Below are 18,981 nucleotides of genomic sequence, written 5' to 3' on the forward strand. Positions count from 1 at the left end.
TCCTCCTCTTCCTCCTCCTCCTCTTCCTCCTCCTCCTCTTCTTCCTCCTGCTCCTCTTCTTCTTCCTCCTCCTCTTCCTCCTCCTCCTCTTCCTCCTCCTCCTCCTGCTCCTCCTGTTCTTTACCTTCATCTTCTCCCTGTTTTCATCTCTGCTGACAACATGACTCCAGGGCAAACCACATGAAGCATACACCATGCTCAAATTAAAAAGGAAGTGAGTCCTCTTAAAATGGAACATTTGCCAAGAAAATTCTGGAAGCCTTCAAGGAGAATACAGTTTTTGTCTTTTAAGTGGCAGGGAATGTTCTCTAGTGATTTTCAGGCTGAACAGAAATCAGCGTGGTAGAGCAGAGATAAACCTGCCCCTAGCATGCTGAGTCACTGTCACTGCCTAATAGTGTTTACTGGAATGACCTTCAATTCAAATGAGAACCACAAAATACCAGTAATTTTATCTGGGGAATATTTATATTTTGGTGCAGTAGGTGAATTCCTAATTAAAGGGCATTATTAGAGGCAATTTTTCCCAAAACTAAATGTGGTTTCTTCCTATCTAAGTCTCATATTTCTAATTGGACCTTAACTTTGAAAGAAAATATTTTTGATTGGGTTTTAAAAATTCATTCATTCTCCATTTCCTCATAACTAAATCTCATGAATAGTACTTAATAAAGAATTTGTCCAAGAGGCCAGGGTGATAGCTCAATGGAATAAGTGCTTGCCTGGCAAGTACAAGGTCCTGAGTTTGATCCCAGGTACCACCAAAAAAAAAAAAAACTGGAGAATCACTGCTAGTCAGATCTACATAGTGAGGCCCTGTAGACCCTGTCCTAAATAAAGGAAAAAAAAAAAAAAAAAAAAGGAATTTATTCTGAGTCCCAAAATCCTTTAACACAGATTGACCCAGTATTTTGTTTTATTGTATTTTTATTTTTTAGGTAAGTTTTTGCTATACAGTTCAGGCTGATCTTGAACAGAAATTCTCCCAGCTCAGCCTGCCAAATGCTGGATTACAGGCATGTGTCTCCATGTCCAGCCAACCCAGAATTTTCTACTTTAACTTGCTTATAGTCTTTTGGGTTCAGTGACTGAGTAGCTGCGTATCATGGAAAGCCAGAGCACTGAAAATAGTCTCAATGATAGCATTGAAAACATACGATTCTTCTAAAGTCTTCTCCCCTTCAGTAGCCCAAAGGGTAAGCTGCATGCTTCAGGGTGGAAGAAGTCCAGGGAACCACTCACCACTCTTGGCATACAGTTCCCACTCTCAATTCAGAAGTCTTTCGAACACTTCTGCCTTCTGGACTTTTCAGGAGTCTGTTTTCTGGCTAGCTGCAGAGTCTTGTGGCGCTTTGAGTAGGGCTTCACAGCCTTAGTGTAAGTAGCATCTAGGGCTTCCCTGAATCTGAGAGTGAGTCAGAGAATAGGGTCCTTGGAAACTGAAGAGCAACAGCTCCCGAGAGCTGTACGGATCACATACTCCCACAGTGACTATAATAGAACTTAAGATGCTGATGATCTGATTAGAATCACCCCAAAGCCATCCTCATTCTCAATAATTTAAGATAGAACTATTTATTTTGGTGTTTCATGGGGAGACTTTAAACACAAGAACCACTAACATCTTCTGTCATCCCAGAACAGGTACATGCTGGGGCCTGAAAGCACAGCTGAGAATTAAGCAAACCAGGTGCCTGTCCTCACAGTTCAGGGGCAATTCCAAGTGCTGCTTTGCCAATATCAATCCAACACTACCGCTGTGTCGTGAGACTTGGGGGTTCACAGATGGATCCTCCTGATGACCCTACGAAAGCGACCTTTGCTATTAGATCAGCAAAAGTGCTATTAAGTTCTTCAGCTTCTCACACACCAGCCATAACAAAGTGACCAGGCCCCCTTGCTTCAGCTCCCCACTCCTCAAAGAGTATTGTCACTGAGGACAGGCAGAAATCTCCATCATAGGCATGGGAGTGTGCAGGAGGGATGGGGCAGTAGCTTAAGCTAGAAAACGCATCTGTGCACATGACAGTCACTGGCCTCTTTGTGTTTACCTTCACGGCTGGCCCAAGACCCACTCAGGTTGAATGGGGAAAGTCTTGGTGTTGACCTGAGGAACAGAAGCTCAGGTGCCTTCCACCGGTGACAAACAGCTTTATTTTGGTAAACAGGGACAATGCCAGCATCGGTTCTCTGAAGCCTGACCCCAGCCCTTCCTTCCTGTCCCCGCTGTCTTAGCCACCATCCTGGCTTGGGCTTAATAATTCAGTCACACACATGCTATTTTAAGTCTCCAACCACCTTAATGGCATATTCAGACTCTCATTCCATGGATTTGAAATTAACTTGCTCAATCCCCCACAACTGTGAGCCCAAAGCCAACATTCAAGCCTAGACCCTCAGACTCCAAACCTATCCAAAGTTATCTGCTTCTAAAATGTCGCTTCTTCTTTCTTTTTGCATGTAGCCTCAGGTATGTCCTGGTGGGAAGCTGCCTTACAACCTGCTGGTTTTCTCCAGGAGCTCTGGAAGCAGCCACTGATGGGACAGGACTTGTGGCTGCACCCCTCCCACTCCAAGCCTGTCCCCCAGTGTGAACCGCTCAGCCAGATTGCTGTCCCCAGCCTCCCTTGCCTCCCACATGGAATCCTATAGCTGTCATGGGTGCCTGTGGGTCTATTTTTAGAAACAGAAGGGAGCACGTGGGTGGTACACATGGATATTTTCTAGGAGTCTATTAATATTATTTGGTGAAGAACCCAGAACTTTAACTTGACTGATTTCAAGATAAATTGCCTCTTAAGGAAGACAGCCTTTCCGTGCTTTTCCCTTGACCGCTCCCCATCCCTGGCATAGGTGATATTCGGACTTTGTTGTTCTGCCCCCTAGGGCTTGTCCTTATCTCCTGGTGCTCAAAGACAGGGATATTAATAGCTAGCTGCAGCTACACTTGAGTTTTTGCCAAGAAGGCCAAAGAAGGAAACAGATTCATATTCTCTCTCCTCTCTCTCTCTCTCTCTCTCTCTCTCTCTCTCTCTCTCTCGCTCTCGCTCTCGCTCTCTCGCTCGCTCGCTCACTCGCTCGCTTACTCTGTCTCCCTCCCTCCCACCCTTCCTCCTTCTCCCTCTCTCCCTCTCTCCCTCCTTTTCTTGACCTCTCTCTGACATTGCCAGTGCTCCTTAGGATCCTTCTGTAGCAGGAAAAGCTCTTTTAAAGATCTATTCAAATGCCTGTGAGTGAGTTCTATGCTCCTTAAAAATCTCTTTGTGTCACTGATTCTATCCTATGGCACATATGATATTTTGAGGATAAGAGAGTAGCCAGACAGAAAGTGGGCAAAATTGATTTTGTGAAATTGAAACAGTGAGAGATTAGAATACACAGATGAAGCCATTGTCCTGGGGACACAACTGTGCCATTTATATTTTTAAAAAACCACCTCTGAGCAGCAGTGTTGCTTTGCTTTACTGGGTTGATGGTAATTAAAATGCAGACACTGAAAATAAACATGTCTTTAGGATTAGCTTTTTGATTAGGAGTGTTACTCCTAATATTGTTTCTTCTAATTGTATCAGAACAAGACAGAACCAGTTTGCTTTCAGAGGGGTTCAGCCATGACAGTGACAGGCACTCACAACCTGGGGGGCTTCTCCAGTTCGAGCAGGCTTTTCTGCAAAACGAACCTAGTGTCGCGAGACTATAAAACCAACTGAGGCTAAGATGAAATGCCAGAGAAAGGATCTGCAACTTTCTCTCCAACTGAACACTATTAGCCTTGTCAGGAAGATGATTATTTTTATAGACACAACAAATTCTTGGACCAGATCCCTACTCTCTGTAACTCTCTGTGAATGTAGGGATCAGGACCTGCTGTACCGCAAGCCAAGAGACCACCTGGTAAACCCAGGAAACCATCAAAGAGCCTCTGCTGTCCCAGGCCTCTTTCTCTGCTCCTTTCATTGCCCACACACCCCTCACCAGGCTTGGAAAGCTGGGCCTGTCTTTCTCCTGCCCTCCTCACTGCCTACAAATGCCCAAGGCAGTAGTGGGGAGAGACTTCACATTTTTGCTAAGAACTTTAAGAGGAAGCAAAGACAAGACACAAGCTGGACCTCCCACTTACTGGGTACAAAAACTCTTGCTCTTCATTGCTAAGGCCCAAACCCAAGGAATGAACAACAATAGGCTGAGAGCATCTTCTTACATAAACACAAAATGAACACAAGTGGATATTATTATTTTATCTCTCTGACCAGTTCACAGAGCAGCTTTAAAGAAGGCCCAAATACTTACATAATAAGAACTTGTATTTTCTTTCTCACTTGAGTTTGTGGGTTTACTTGGTAATCAAATATCAACATCATTTTTGCTTCAATTATGCTACAGTTCTCAGCCTTCTCAGAAAGACCCACATGCACTTTGGGACTATCTTGATCCCTCTGTAAACTGCATCTGTGTTGCCAAGGACTATGACAAATCACTGGGAACTGTTGGCTGTCTCTCTCCAGGGCCACCCTGTACTGCTTGTGGCTTTCCAGAGCTCTGAGTCAGTCCAGCCCCAACCCCTTCCCACCCTGTCTCCAGTGTCACTAAGTTACACCTTGCCATGTCAACTGGTTCTGTGGAAGCCTCCACTGAGCAACAGAACCCAGCAAACTCAGAGGACTTGGGTAGAAAGACAGTAACTAGTTCATTCTATCAGCATCCAGGTGAGGGAATTAGAGAAACAGCCAACAGGCCTGTGAAAGAGCCCATCTTGAGCCAGACTTCTCCCAACAGCATCTTGCTGATGTGTCTGATTGGTCCCTGGACACAGTACCTGGTTCCCCAGGACAACAGTCAGAATTCACACGAGTTACTAAAGACTGCCTTTCACTTTGACATCTATCTACACAAAGGGAGAGGCCCCAGGGTTAGTGATTCATAATCCTTGATGGGAATTTCTCCATCAAGTTTCTCCTGGCTGAATATGTAGAACACATCGTCCAAATGACTTCATAACTTGGGTTGCCTGGTTTTTCTTAATCACATCGGTCTTGTCCATTGGTACACCTCAGTAGCGCACCTTGCTCAGGATGAATGCTCAGAAACATTAGTTCTGAGGTCAACATTAAAGTCTCTTCCCTTTTACAACCTTGGGTACCCCCATCTTCCTCAACAGAGTGACATCTGAGGCAGGAGTGGCGAAAATTGGTTTCCTTACGGAAAAAACCATCCAAGAAGACATATTTATCTTTAATAGATGCTGCTGCATGTCATATTGAACAGGCCCCAGTTCAAATTGCTATATGGAGCAGCCATGTGACTTGAGTGTGTCATTTCACCTTTATGGGCCTTCGAACCTCACCTTAAGTGGGCACAAGGATGCGATGAGTTCTCAAGTGTCTTTCGAACAAGCCCACTGCCTGCCGCCATGGTTGTGCAGCCGGATTTACCCTGAACTCAGTGGGATTCAGCTCTAGGAAGGTGCTCCCTGCAGGAGGCGAATGCTTTCAGCACTAGCACTGTGTGTGCAGGAACAGGAAGAACAATGTTGAACAGCCTTTAGAAAGGCCAGGATTAAGAAAGTGTGGCTCTTCCCCCAAATTAGCAGCAATTGGTGACCGGCACACCTAAGGGCAAAAAAAATTCAAAATAAAAACATCAACCATTGACTTTGTTTCTGTTTAAAGGGAAACTGCCAAGGATGCAGAAGGAAATGAAGATGGTCAAAGACGAGGATGCACGTTTCAACTTGGGTGTGAAGAGGGTCCCGTCCTTTGTCCACTGCCTACAGCCAGCGGCTTCCCGGGGGAAGGCGCCCCTGAGACACCCCCTTCCCGAAGCCCTCCGAGGGCCATTCTCCCAGTTTCGATACGAACCCCCAGCAGGGCATCTGGATGGGTTCCCGGGGTCCTTCGAAGGAGGCGGGTCCCGCAAGCGGAAGAGCGTACCCACCAAAATGCCCTACAGCCACGCAGCCCAAGAAGCCCTGCTCGGCCTCCCCGCGGAGGAGAGCAACGCTCACGGGCCGGCCGGCCTCCCTCTGATCTTCCCGCAGCCCCCGCGCCCCAAGTGTGACTCGCAGATGATCGATCTATGCGACGTAGGCTTCCAGTTCTACCGCGCGCTGGAGCCGCGGGCCGGGAAGCCGGTCAAGCAGGAGCCCGGCAGGCAGGAGCCCCTCAAACCCAGCGCCCTGTGGCCGCAGCCGGTGCCCCCGGCCTTCCTGCCCACGCCCTACCCGTACTACCCCAAAGTGCATCCCGGCCTGGTGTTCCCCTTCTTCGTGCCGGCCACCTCGCCCTTCCCCTTCGGCCGGCACCCCTTCCTGGCCAAGCAGCCCACTGAGCCACCACCGCCGCGCAAAGCGGAGCCCGCAGAGAACGAGGAGGCCAAGCAGAAGGTGGAGAGGGTGGATGTGAACGTGCAGATCGATGACAGTTACTACGTGGATGTGGGCGGCGCGCAGAAGCGCTGGCAGTGCCCGACCTGCGAGAAGTCCTACACGTCCAAGTACAACCTGGTGACCCACATCCTGGGCCACAGCGGCATCAAGCCGCACGCGTGCAGCCGCTGCGGGAAGCTCTTCAAGCAGCTCAGCCATCTGCACACACACATGCTGACGCACCAGGGCACGCGGCCCCACAAGTGCCAGGTGTGCCACAAGGCCTTCACGCAGACGAGCCACCTCAAGCGCCATATGATGCAGCACAGCGAGGTGAAGCCGCACAACTGCCGCGTGTGTGGCCGGGGCTTCGCCTACCCCAGCGAGCTCAAGGCGCATGAGGCCAAGCACGCGAGTGGGCGGGAGAACATCTGTGTGGAGTGCGGCCTCGACTTCCCCACCCTGGCGCAGCTGAAGAGACACCTCACCACACACCGGGGCCCCATCCAGTACAACTGTTCCGAGTGCGACAAGACCTTCCAGTACCCCAGCCAGCTGCAGAACCACATGATGAAGCACAAGGACATCCGGCCCTACATCTGCTCTGAGTGCGGCATGGAATTCGTGCAGCCGCACCACCTCAAGCAGCACTCACTCACCCACAAGGTACTGTGAGGGGAGAGAGGGGGCCGGGGCGGGCTGCTGGGCCTCCCGGGACAAAGCAGAGCCTCCCTCACCCTACCTTAGAGGACTGGTAGGTGACAAGGCCATCAATGAAGCCCTGTCCCATGTAAGGTGGACCTGGCAGCAAAGAATGCAGCAGACATTTCGAAAGAGAGCAAGGGGTGGTGGTGGTGATTATCACGCTGTTGCTGCTGCTGCCTAGTCCCCAAGAATCCCCAGAATTTTGTTTCTAAGGACTTCATTCTGGCCACCAGCTTCAGTGTGGCATCCTATCCCCCGAAGACCTGGAACATTCTAGGCCTTTGCAGCTACCTTTCCAGTTGCTTGCTGAGACCTGCTTCATGCACAGTCCTGCCCACCTGGGTTCAATGGCCTGTGGTTGGTACTGTAGAAGGCAAGAGGAAGCATCCTTCTCTGTTTGCTTTGGTTTTATGTTCCCTGAGCTCAGTTCTTTAGGAATTTATTTAGTACCAGGGATTGAACTCAGGACCTTGTGCTTGCCATGCGGGCTCTTATGCCACTGAGGTATCTCTCCCGCATGTGCTTATTTAGAATTTTTTTTTCTGAGCTCAGTTCTTCAAGGAAGGGCCAGGGAGATGGCTCAGTAGGATAAGCGCTTGACTGGCAAACGCAAGGAGCTGAGTTCAGTCCCTGGTTCCGCAAAAAAAAAAAAAAAGAATGGTCAGTTCTTCAAGGAGATTTTCGGGACTTAGGGTCTAAATTTAACCTTGTTTGTAAGCAAACCCTGGAATCATTGAGGATGAAAACAAGGCTTTTGTGGCATCCTGAAATCTTGCCTTGACTGAGCTGACTTGAGTCTGCTTTGAGCTACCAAAAGGAGAGTCCTGCCTCACTGAGCTCTGCCTTCACCCTTGGGCTCGGTGGTTTTCTTGGCACAAAAAGATTGCTAAGAAGCTGAAGTCTCGTTACAACATTCTTTAATTTTGAAAGGTCAGTGACAGACTTTGCCCAGCCAAGCAAATGCTTCTGCTCTATTCTAATAGGCTTCATTTGTTTGAACACAACACAGGGCATTTTCTGGCCCTACAGCAGAAATGAAGGGTAGGGCCGCCCATGGGCATGGCACAAGCAGCTCCTGCCCTACAGAAGACACCTGCCAATACCATCTGAGGGGAGCTGCTTGCCAAATGTAGGAGCCATCAATAAAGGTACCTTGAGGTTCAGCCACAGAGAGAACCCTTTGCATAGTCCAGGGGCTCCTGCCCATGTTCACGAGGTACATTGTGCTTCCTTCACAAGGCATCACATAGCTAGTGTTTCCATCACAAGGGTATATTTTAGAGCCTACACGTTCTGTAAGATAGTAGACAATGAAGCCAAACTAGAACCAACAGTCTGGTACCTGAAATAAGTTTATTTAAATCAGAAAACAAATCCACTGTAATGAGAGACATCAGACAACAGTGAGAAGTCGAATTTATTGAAGACTTGTTCCATGGCACTTGCTTTACTCCTTCTAAGACACTTATTCATTTCACAGCAACTTTGAAGGTGACACCTGACTTACAGATATAGACAGCAGGGCTTGGGAAGGCCCCTGCGGAATCCCCGATACCAGTGCCTGAGTCTAAAACACTTAGCCCCCAAAGACTGCCCCTTTTCCAGACCCTTCCCTCCCTCACCCCCATCTCCCCCTGGGCACCCTCCCAGTCCCTTCACTGTTCCTGTCAGACACAACAGCTTCCTTTGCAACTCCAAAGCTATGGCTAGGTTCCTAGTCTCTTGTCTGTTATACCTGCCCTCGTATGCACCTGATTCTGGGTACAAAATTCTCTCTAAGAAAATCTAAAAGCAGTGATGTGTGGCAGCATCTTGAACTGGGACAGCTGGATCATACCCTAGCCCAGAGGACATTTCTTTGTTGTTCTAAGATCAAATCAAGTGCTTCATGCTTGCTGTACATGTACTGGGCCACTGATATTCCTTGTCTCCAGAGAATATCTAGAGAGAGGAAAATTTCAATAGTAAAATTTGAAGCCTGTCAAGAAAATATTGATTGATTTTATTGGTTTATTGATTTCATAGTATTAAACTCACTGAATATGCAATACATTTAAAAATTGATTTTCTAAAAAGACATTAAAATTCAATTTTTGAAGGGGATTGACTCTTACTCCTTGTAGTATAAATCCATGTTCATCCCCAAAGACAAGAACATGAGCCAAAAAGAACTCCAGGGTTCTGAAGACCCACCTCTTTGTCTTGAGAAGTCTATGCCAGGATAGGACCTGGGTAGATAAGGGTTCATAGTCGGTAAGTAGCTAAGCAGAGATCTGAACCTACCCTTTAGTACTAGGGACTCACCAAAACCAAAGAATGATCCTGGCTTTCCATGCCAACAGTTAAGTCGATGCAAATACAAGCAGTCGGGACTGAGCTTGGAATGAATTCTTTCCTCCTTAAGTCACTATGAACACCAGAAAATATGGATTTTTCAAAGTTGGTTCTTTTAGTAATTTTTTCTAATCAGTCCTATAAGAATCATTTTGGTACCCAGGTTCTCTGAGTTTTCCTTTTCATCAGTTACTTTGGCTGGGCCTAGTGGCACACTCCTGAAGTCTCAGCTACTTAGGAGGATGATGGGGGAATCACATGAGCACTAGTTCAAGACCAGCCTGAACAACACAGAAAGACTCTGATTCAAAACAAAAGAAAACAAGGTCGTTTTAGATCGAGGCCCTCTGCATGGGCATTTTCAGGGAAGCACTGTTTACTCAGGTTCAGCTAATAGTCTACTCAGCTGTGAGTTTCTGGAAATGCTCTGAAGGTATCAGTGCTCAGGTACACAAATAAGTGCTAAGGAAACTAGACAACCTCCTGCCCTGCCTTGTAATTCAGAATGCTGTCACCTCCTACAACTGCCCATCAGAAGGAGTTCAGTTAGAAAAGACTCCAGAGCCATGGCACGCGGTTCACTATGGCTTGGGTGAAGCCCAGGGACCAACTGGAGAGGGTGATTACCGAGTTGTGATCCACAGGAGTGAAGATAAGTTCTTCCGGGATTTTTTGAGTCCATTAATGAGAACTCAAGAGGACATCAGTTTTCATGTGGGAAATGATAATATCAGTTTAGATTCTGTGTTTTCATTATTGTGAAAGCTAGATTATAGATTCATTTTGCGTATCAGTCTGAAGTGCTCTTGCCTAAATCCTATTAATCCTTTAAGACTGTTATTGTAGAATGACCATAGGCAGCAATAGGAGCAACAAAAGCAATAGCTCTTTTTTTAAATAGTGGTCTGGCTACTCTCTGGTGTTCAGAAATGGAGGAAAAAGATTAGGTAATCTACACTTTTCAAGAAAAGAATAACAAGACAAATGTTACACCATTTGGACCTTGATTGAGCTCTTTGTGGATTATGTAGTGGGGAAGAAAACAAAGCCGATAGCCTCATGGAAGCCTGCTTCCCACTAACCACAGAAGTCTTGACTCTTGCCTCCCTACAGGGTGTGAAGGAGCACAAGTGTGGTATTTGTGGGCGAGAGTTCACTCTGCTGGCCAACATGAAAAGACATGTGCTGATCCACACCAACATCCGTGCCTACCAGTGTCACCTCTGCTACAAGAGCTTCGTGCAGAAACAGACCCTCAAGGCGCACATGATCGTCCACTCTGACGTGAAGCCCTTCAAATGCAAGGTGAGCATAAAGGGCAAGTTGGGGGGCTGTGCGCATGCTCAGGGATGTGAGCATGTCCACTGAGGAGTAGTCCCTGGTGAACCTTCTCGTCTGGTTCATCCGGGACATGGTGAGGCTCAGAGTAGGTCCGTGGCCAGCCCGGGGCCCATCTGCCACTCTGCCACTCTTTACACCACAGTTGTGCTCACATCAGCTCTTGGCTGGTCTCTGAGGAGCTGGGCCTGTTTGTGTCACTGTGATATCAGTGTCCAGGCATTCTGGGAAGCCTTGAGGATGGAAGGCCCATTTGAGAGTGGAACTGGCCAATGTGGAGAGCCCCTGCTTCAGAGCAGAGAACCTGGTGTGACCCTCTTCCCCGTATAAGCCAATGAGTAGAACAAAGTCAGAAAGGCTTCCGTCAGAATGCCCCTTTCCATTTATACTTTGAGATTTTTGTATAAGAAAAGCCATGTGATCAATGGATGCAGCTAGAGACTGAAATAAATGTGGAATAAATCAGAAAAAGAACCCTCCCTTTCCCCTCCCTCCCTCTCTCTCTTTCTTACATTGGGATTGAACTTTCTGATTAGAAGGCAGGCCTCCCAGCAGAGATGAAAGGGATCCTGGCAGGCTGGTTTCCTTCCCTGAAATATTCTTCCCTGTAATGCGATGGTTGGAGCTTATGGTAGCTGCAGCATTATTCACAATAGCCAAGATCGGGAATCAGCCTAGGTGTCTATCAAAGAGTAAATAGGTGGAGAAAATTTGGAATACTATTCAGCTATTAAAAGTAAAATACTGGGTTTTGTTTGTGCTTTTTTTTGTATTTTAGGGAAGGGTCTACAGGGTGTTCAGGGTCTCACTACTAGATCGGACTCATAGTGACTGGCCTGTTTACAGCCTCCCAAAAGCTGGGATTACAGGTGCATGTCACCATGCCCAGTCTCAATTGCCATCTCAGCGTGCTCTGGGGGCAAGGCCGACATGGCAGGCCCGATGTGGATGAGCCTGGAGGAAACAATGTTAAATGAAATAAGCCAAGCATAGAAACATACACCCCACCTCCATGGTCCCACTCATGTGGAAGCTAAATGAGTTGATCTTACAGAAGTGGAACAGTGGTTACCAGAGGCTGGGAAGGAGAGGAGAAAGAAGGCATAGAGAGGTTGTTGGTGGTGTAGTACAAAATATAGTTAGGAGGAATAAGTTGTAGTGTTGTATCACACAGTAAAATGATGAATGTAGCAATAATTTATCATATATTTCAGAATAACCCAAAGAAAGGACTTGAGTGTTCCCAACACAAAGAAATGAAAAATGTTTGAGAAAACAGTTATAGTAATTCCCCTGACCCAATCATCACACATTATAAAGATGAATACAAACGCCACAGTGTACCTCACAAGTGTGTACAACCATTGCATGTCAATGAAAATGTTACACAAATAGAGACAAAACAAAGGAATTCTAATGGTCGCCTTTCAGAGTACCTCTGAAGTACTTTCTTTGGCTAGGAGCACAGTTACCTAGAGTATTTTTATTCATTCCCAAGTGCCACATAGCACAGGAACTGAGCATCTTTGTTAAAATCTTGGTGTCAAGATTAATTTGGGTTTTATTTCATCAGCTGAGAAAATGTGTGTGTAGGAGAGTTATAAACCCCAAGGCACTAACTGGTGTTACTCAGAGTCTTCATGCTTTCCAAGGTTGTCCCAGCCCCTGACACTATCTCCTTCTCTATTTCTGAAAATAAGAGTCTCGCATATGATTGGGTAGCATAAGCTCTGTACAGGCAAGTGTCACCCCAGTTGCAAAGAAAGAGCTGGAAGGAGATAAGAGAAAAGCCACAGATAGACATCTGTAGTGGTCTTCTGCTTGAAATGGAAGTCTTCCTTCACTCTATCGCTGTGGGTTGAATGGGGTGCAATGACCCTCTCTTAGGTCCCTGAAGTAGGGCTCCCTGCTTCCTGGGGCTGTTGCTGTGTTCACTCCTCTGCAGAGTGGCCCCCTCTTGAAGGAACCCCCTGTGAAGTTGACTTCTTTCCTGTGCTGGCAACTCCTGGCCAGGGTGAGGGGTCAGGAACCAGAGCTTCCCTAGACGGTCTGTGTATTGTCCAGATGCGACAGAGGGAGGTTTCTCCCCCCAGCCCTTTTCCTGCCACCCACTTCTGTTTCCCTTCCTTTTCTCCAAGTTCCCAGTGGTTTGAAAATCAATTTATGCCCATCTTTAGTCAGCTAAGCTGAAAGGAGAGGAAGCAGCATGCAGAACTGGCTGGTGATTTTTGGACCCCAGTGCAAAATGGCAATGCAAGGCCCCTTCTTCAGACAGGATTAAGAACTACAAGGCAGTGAGCGCAGAGCATCAAATCCAACTCTGGACCCTCCTGGTTGGGGGGCCCTGTGCTGTACACCCCAGAGGCCAGGCCTGGCCACAGTGTGAGCCTGCTCTCTTCAGGTGTTTCTTTGATTTCCTTCTCTCTCTGCTGAGTCCCTGAAATGCTCCACTTCTGAAGCACCATTCCCTCCTGCAGGAGAAGTTCACTGTCTCCTACAGTGGAGGAGCAGGCAGGGTCTCTTTGCCATTCTTTATTCTCTGTGTTGTGTTTACTCTTGGGCTTCAAGCATGAATTATGTTTGTATCTTTTCAAATGGTCAGGAGTAAAGTTGTTAGAACACATAGAAAGTTATCTTCCTGAAGAAAATCCATACGTATCCATCCAGCCCAACCACTTGCCACCTAAGCTTCATCCATCCTGGTCCAGCAGTAATGGTACAACCAGGCAGGCAGTGCTCCTGAGGTGAGGGCTTTTGAGATTTGAGGGCAAAAGAGGCAGGTCTGCTTTTCCTCTGCCAAGGGCCTAGATTTCATGGGACAGATAGTGTCTGAGGATCTAGAGAATTCTCTGTGGTTCTGATAAACAGAAACTGCACAGAGCAACGCAGCCTGGGCCCATTCAATAGCTAGCCTCTCTTCAGGGGCAGCTGTCTCCTGCTCTACCCCATGACGGGGCACCATACCCCATCCCAGGAGTGTGCGACATCAGCTTGATGGCTCAGAAGCTCTGCTTTGCCTCTTCCCTGAGGGTTGGATTGACTGGATGTGTCTGGCCACACCAGCAGATCCCATGAGAGTGTGACGTGGAAGGCCAGCTGTGAAACCACGCACAGGTTCTGCTTCCCGAGAGGAGAGGGGCCTGGCACAGCAGTCAGACTGGTCATCGGCTAAGGGCACTTCTTCTGGTGGCCGCATCCTCTTAGGAAGTCATTCCTCCATAGGCGAGGAAGCCAGGCAGAGAGTGTTATAGGATAAAGAATTGGATGCTAAAGGGCATTTTTGTTGAATTTAGGTGACCTTTCTCTATCCTTAAACATCTCTGAAACAACAATGGGTGTCAGTCACCGAGGCGAATAGCCCCTATCTTCTGGAAAGAGCCAGAAACAAATTGTCAGGTGATTCCTCTCCAGCTTTGACGTTTCCACATTTCCCAGTGGGAGATGGCTGGGCACAGGAGCGGGGCTGATCATCCCTGAAAGTCACAAACCCCTGAGAAGTATTCTCAGATCCCTGCAAAGCATCATCTTGTTGGACTTCCTTACAGTACCCTTCTTCATGTCCCAAGACTTTCAGAGCATGTCTGACTTCTCAGATTTTCAATAGGCTTGCCGTGTTTTTAAACACTTGGTGAGGGGGAGCCAGCTCCACATGGTGTCCTGTGAACCTGCTCTCCCCCTCTGAATTGTGCCAGACTCTTGCAAACCTGGCCCTGGGTGAAGGCTTGGAAGTTGGGAGAGGGATGGAGGCTAGTTGCTCATTGCTGCACATTTCAAAGCCATTGGTGACAAATGGCTGGCTGGCCACACACACACACACACACAGCAATGTTGGAGAGCAAGCCCGGAGAGCTCAGCCTGAGCCTGGTCATGGTGCCAGGCAAAAGGAGACGTTCTCCTTCCATGCTTGACGTGGCAGACCTTGCTGCTACCATACTCCGGGAGTTAGCTCTCTCTTCTTCACTCAAGAACTTGCACCAAGGGAGATTTTTTTGGTAGCACATTGAAACTTCTTGGGATTCTCACCATTAAAATTTTTCTTCTAATATGAATCCTTTCCCTGTTATAGCATGAAATAGTTCACTCTGGCCCCATGCTCAGTAGAAACAGCTGTCTCCAGAAAGCAGAAATGTTCTCTAACTGTGGGATTAGGCATTAACAATAGGATGGAAAATTAGGGGAGAGGAAAGTTTTCCAGTCTATGTTTCTTTTTTCTTACATTAAAAAAAAAAAATTGCTGCCTTTCTGAGCTCTTTCGCTATTGACTCTGCTCCTGAACTCCTTGTCTCTCTGGACTCCTTGCGTTCTGGAGCCAGCTGGAGTTTCTCCAGTGACCTATGCCTGTAGACCGAAGCTACGCTTCAGAAACATGCTTCCCAGATTCTACGTAAGCACACGGGGGTTGATTTGGAGGCTATCCTTGGAGCAGCAGCCACACTCTATAAGAGCAAAAAACCAGCTGCGGTCTTTGGAAAACCTGTCCAGGAAAAGCAGGCATGCAGAGTTTCCGGGACAAATTCTCTTTTGAGATGGGTAAAGCTGGGAGCTGCCTAAGTTATGAATCACCAGGTCATCTGCAGCGGAGGGCCAGCATGGAGGGCAGAGCCTTTAGATGAGGGGTGAGGGTTCCGTGAAGAGGGTCTCCACTCCTCTCCTGCCAAAGGGGCTCCGTTTCTTCCTCAAGTCCTTTGATGCTCCACAGGGGAGAAACCACATGCAGGACTTTGTGGGGGTCTGGAGCTTGGGGTCAGGCTTTTCAGGCTGGCAAAGAGGGGGTTAAGGCAGTGACCAGACAGCAGCCTTTTGGCAGCGCAGGCCTCCTCTGGCTGAAGGAAGGATATAGCTGTATGAACTGCCTGCTTAACAATGCCTCACATGTCCCCAGGGGCTGGCCTGCAAATAGATTTCATCTTGCTTTCTCTTGTACTTTTTGAAGCTTCCTGTTTTCTCACGGTCCTTTTGGACAGTTTACAGTCTCTCTCTCCCTCCCTCCCTCTCTCTCCCTTTGAGGAAAGGAACACCCTTCTTATTAAAGGAGAGAGGGGGAAGAATGGAAGGGAAGGGCAGTTCGAGAGGCCATTCTCTTCGCCTGCAGGCTGCAGCTCTTTGACCTTTGTGCTCAGAACAGGAAAACGCGGGCTTCCTGGGGTATCTCAGCTCTGAAGCTCCCCTCAGGCTGGCTGCAGTGAGGCAGTGTGCTTCTCACTGACTTTCTGGGCCTCTGACCTGGCCTGGTGTCTGCCACTGCCTTTGTCCTGCCTCTGCCCACAGCTGACCTCCCCATGGTCACTGCTGGCCACCAATGTGGTCTTGGGGGGCTCATGAGCAGTGAATTCCTGAGGAACCTCCAGGCCCTGGACCTGGGAAGGAAGGATGCTGGAAGCCCAGAGTAAGAAGGCCTGGTACAAACTGGGGACTGGTCAGCTTGTTCAGGTACTACCTGAAGACTGGGGAGCCACTTAGCAGGACCACTGAATCCTGCCACTGAGGATAAATCTTCACTTTCCATGCCCAGTTCCCAGAATGGGACCAGCCCAGCTGCTTGCATTTTTATTAGACCCCAGGTCAGCCAGCAAGGATTCACTTGGAGGGTCCCTCTTCGAGTTCTGCCTTTGATATCCACTCCAGTTAATTTGCTGAAAAGGACAGTACCCTCGTCTTCAAAGATCTTTCTATTTCTGGAAGGTTAAGTGGACTACCATGTACTAAATAATGAGAGTAATGTGAGCTAGTATTTACTGAGCTTTTACTATTTGCAAAGCACTTCACATGAATTATCTCATGCTTTCCTCCCAACATCCGTCATGAGAAACTGTGGTTGTTGTCAACATCCTGCAGGAATCAAAGTTCTCTGTCACCGAGAGTTCCTACTGTCACCTGTGTGTCTGCTCTGTCAAGATCTGTTTCTAAGCCACCATTCAGATGCCTCTGCTTTCATCTTTCCATGTTCATCGCTGTCAGGATGCTCCTTGCTTGGATTCTCTAAGAAGCAGCACTAGACTGTTCCTCCCGGCTTCTCACCCTACTGTACTGGGGATCGAGCCCAGGACCTTCAAACTTTTTAATGGACTTTAGAATTCTGCCCTCTCTTCAGAAGATGAAAGCTGAGTCTTTACCCCTCCATCAGCTTCCTGCACCTACTTTCTATTAAACTCTACAAACCTTTATAGGAGATGATCCTGCAGGTCCTGACCTGGGCAAGCTCTGAACTTTACACCTCGTGATTCAAGGGGACTTTAACTTAGATGGCTGCTTCCTCCCAAAGAAGAAACTAAAGTTTTGCTATTCATCCCCAGCCATTCTTCCTCCTTCCAGGCCACCTCCCCTCCCTGGCTGCAAAGACTCTGCTTGGAGCTTGTATTCCAAACTGCCTCAGTCTAGAGGGCCAGGACTGAGCTGGTCCAGTCGCTTCCTCTGGCCTGTCTTCAACAGTCTGAGAAATTTCTCTCTGAATGTCAGAGACATAAAATATCTCTACATACATGGGCGTTGTCATGTGAAGATAATCCTCTGAGACAGCTGGAGAGGCTACATGTTCTAGATAAGGACCAGAGGGCTTTGTGGAGGGACCTAGGGTTGGAAGGAAGAAGCCAAATACCTACCCTCAAGAGGCATATGGAGCCCCAGGTGCCCCAGACCCAGAGTTAATAGACTCCTTCCTGCCAATGAGGATTTTAGTTTGCAAACTAAGGTATAAAGATCTAACTGAGGAAAGAACATGACTGTTCGCAGCTGCTTTACACAATTTTGAGTGGGATACCTATATTTTTATAACTTATTTTATTCTTTCAACCAAACACTTAGATACCATGAGTATATTATGTATGTAGCCCTGTGCTTGATGCTGAGATTGTTTTCAAAGAAAGGGAGGTAGTTCTTCCATTAGAGACTACTTGGGACACTGATTGGGGCCCCCAAACACTTTTGGAGTTAATACACCCATGTAGCTCTGGAGAAACACTTGGTTGGCTACCGTGAGCCACAAAGGGTAGCTCTAATATATAAAATTGAATTTTTGCAACACACAAGAATCAGTTTCCTTTATCAGTCACGGGTAAGATAATGTAGCCAACCAGTCATGTCCTACAATGGACTTTTCCTGAGGCTGTAGGTCTTGACAATCGAGAACACTATTATTTCAAAGTTATAAAGTCACCACGTACATCGCCATGTACAGTATTACTAAAATGTTCCAAGAGTTTCGGTACTAAATGAACTGAGCCAGAAAAATAGAGTAGAAAAAGACACTAAGAGGTAGCTTGCCTGAAGTTGAGGCACTATCTAGAAGGTGTGTAGAGGTAGCCATACTCCCTGTGTATGGGGTCTTAGGCAAGGAAGGTGGTGAGAGATCAGAACAGGTGATTCACAAGGTCTGCGCTCCCACTGGTCCCACCAGTGTAAGACAGCCACAGCCATTGTCACAACAGTGACAGTTACTTGTCAGTGATGTAAGGTTGACAAAAATGTCTAAAAATATCTAATGAAGTGGCACACACCTGTAATCTCAGCACTCCAGAAGATGAGGCAGAAAGATTTCTTATAGTTCAAGGCCAGTTTGGGCTACATAGTGAGTTCAAGGTCAGCCTGAACTACATAGGAGACCCTAGAGAGAGAGGGGTGTGTGTGTGTGTGTGTGTGAGAGAGAGAGAGAGAGAGAGAGAGAGAGAGAGAGACAGAGAGAGAGAGAGACTTTGTCCTTTTGTCAAAACAAAGGACACTCTACACATTCTTCAAGATGAGGCCAAAATTCCATATCCTTTGCAAAGTCCTTTCAGGTCAGTCCAGCTTTTCATACCTCAGCAACCCCAGGTTCAACAAAAGATGAATTCTCCTATCCTGAGAACATGTTCAGAAGGCATTCTGCCCTTCCATTCAATGACATCTGCCAGTCTAGAGGACCCCATCTGTGCCTGGATGTGCGCAGTGGCCTAATTGACCTTCCAGCCTTGAGCTCTTCTCCCACTGTGTCTCTTGTGATTCGCCGCTGGACACCTTCCTTCTACCTCCTCTTTGTGGCAGTAACCCTCGCCACTGCCCTCGACAGGCTCTTACGGTGGGCCCATGATGCATCAGCTAGGCAAGGGGCACAATAGCAAGGCAGACACAGCCTTCATGGGTGCCGCATCTAGTGTGGAGAAGGGCTTCAAAAAATACTGCAGTGGTGCTGGTCACCCTCAAGCAGCTGCAACCAGCAACCTCTCTCTAAATAATCAAGAACCATTCCACAAACCCAGAGAGGTAGA

At 47.6% G+C, this 18,981-nt stretch overlaps 1 protein-coding gene across 3 annotated transcripts in view; it reads left to right on the forward strand.

The window, feature by feature from the left end:
* The window catches only part of Znf366 (zinc finger protein 366), a 76,115-nt gene that overhangs the window by 50,108 nt on the left and 7,026 nt on the right, over window positions 1-18,981 (forward strand). For 2 of the 3 annotated variants that reach the window (XM_004623015.2, XM_023702797.1), the window contains exons 2-3: window positions 5,670-7,030; window positions 10,517-10,708. In XM_004623015.2, coding sequence (XP_004623072.1) covers window positions 5,684-7,030; window positions 10,517-10,708 — 1,539 coding nt within the window. In that variant the 5' untranslated portion in view covers window positions 5,670-5,683. Of the gene's footprint in view, window positions 1-2,072; window positions 2,161-5,669; window positions 7,031-10,516; window positions 10,709-18,981 lie in introns of those variants that run through there. The other variant, XM_023702745.1, reaches the window with a different exon arrangement.

Source organism: Octodon degus, unplaced genomic scaffold (assembly GCF_000260255.1).
Source record: "Octodon degus isolate 3935 unplaced genomic scaffold, OctDeg1.0 scaffold00001, whole genome shotgun sequence".
Taxonomy (NCBI): Eukaryota; Metazoa; Chordata; class Mammalia; order Rodentia; family Octodontidae; genus Octodon; species Octodon degus.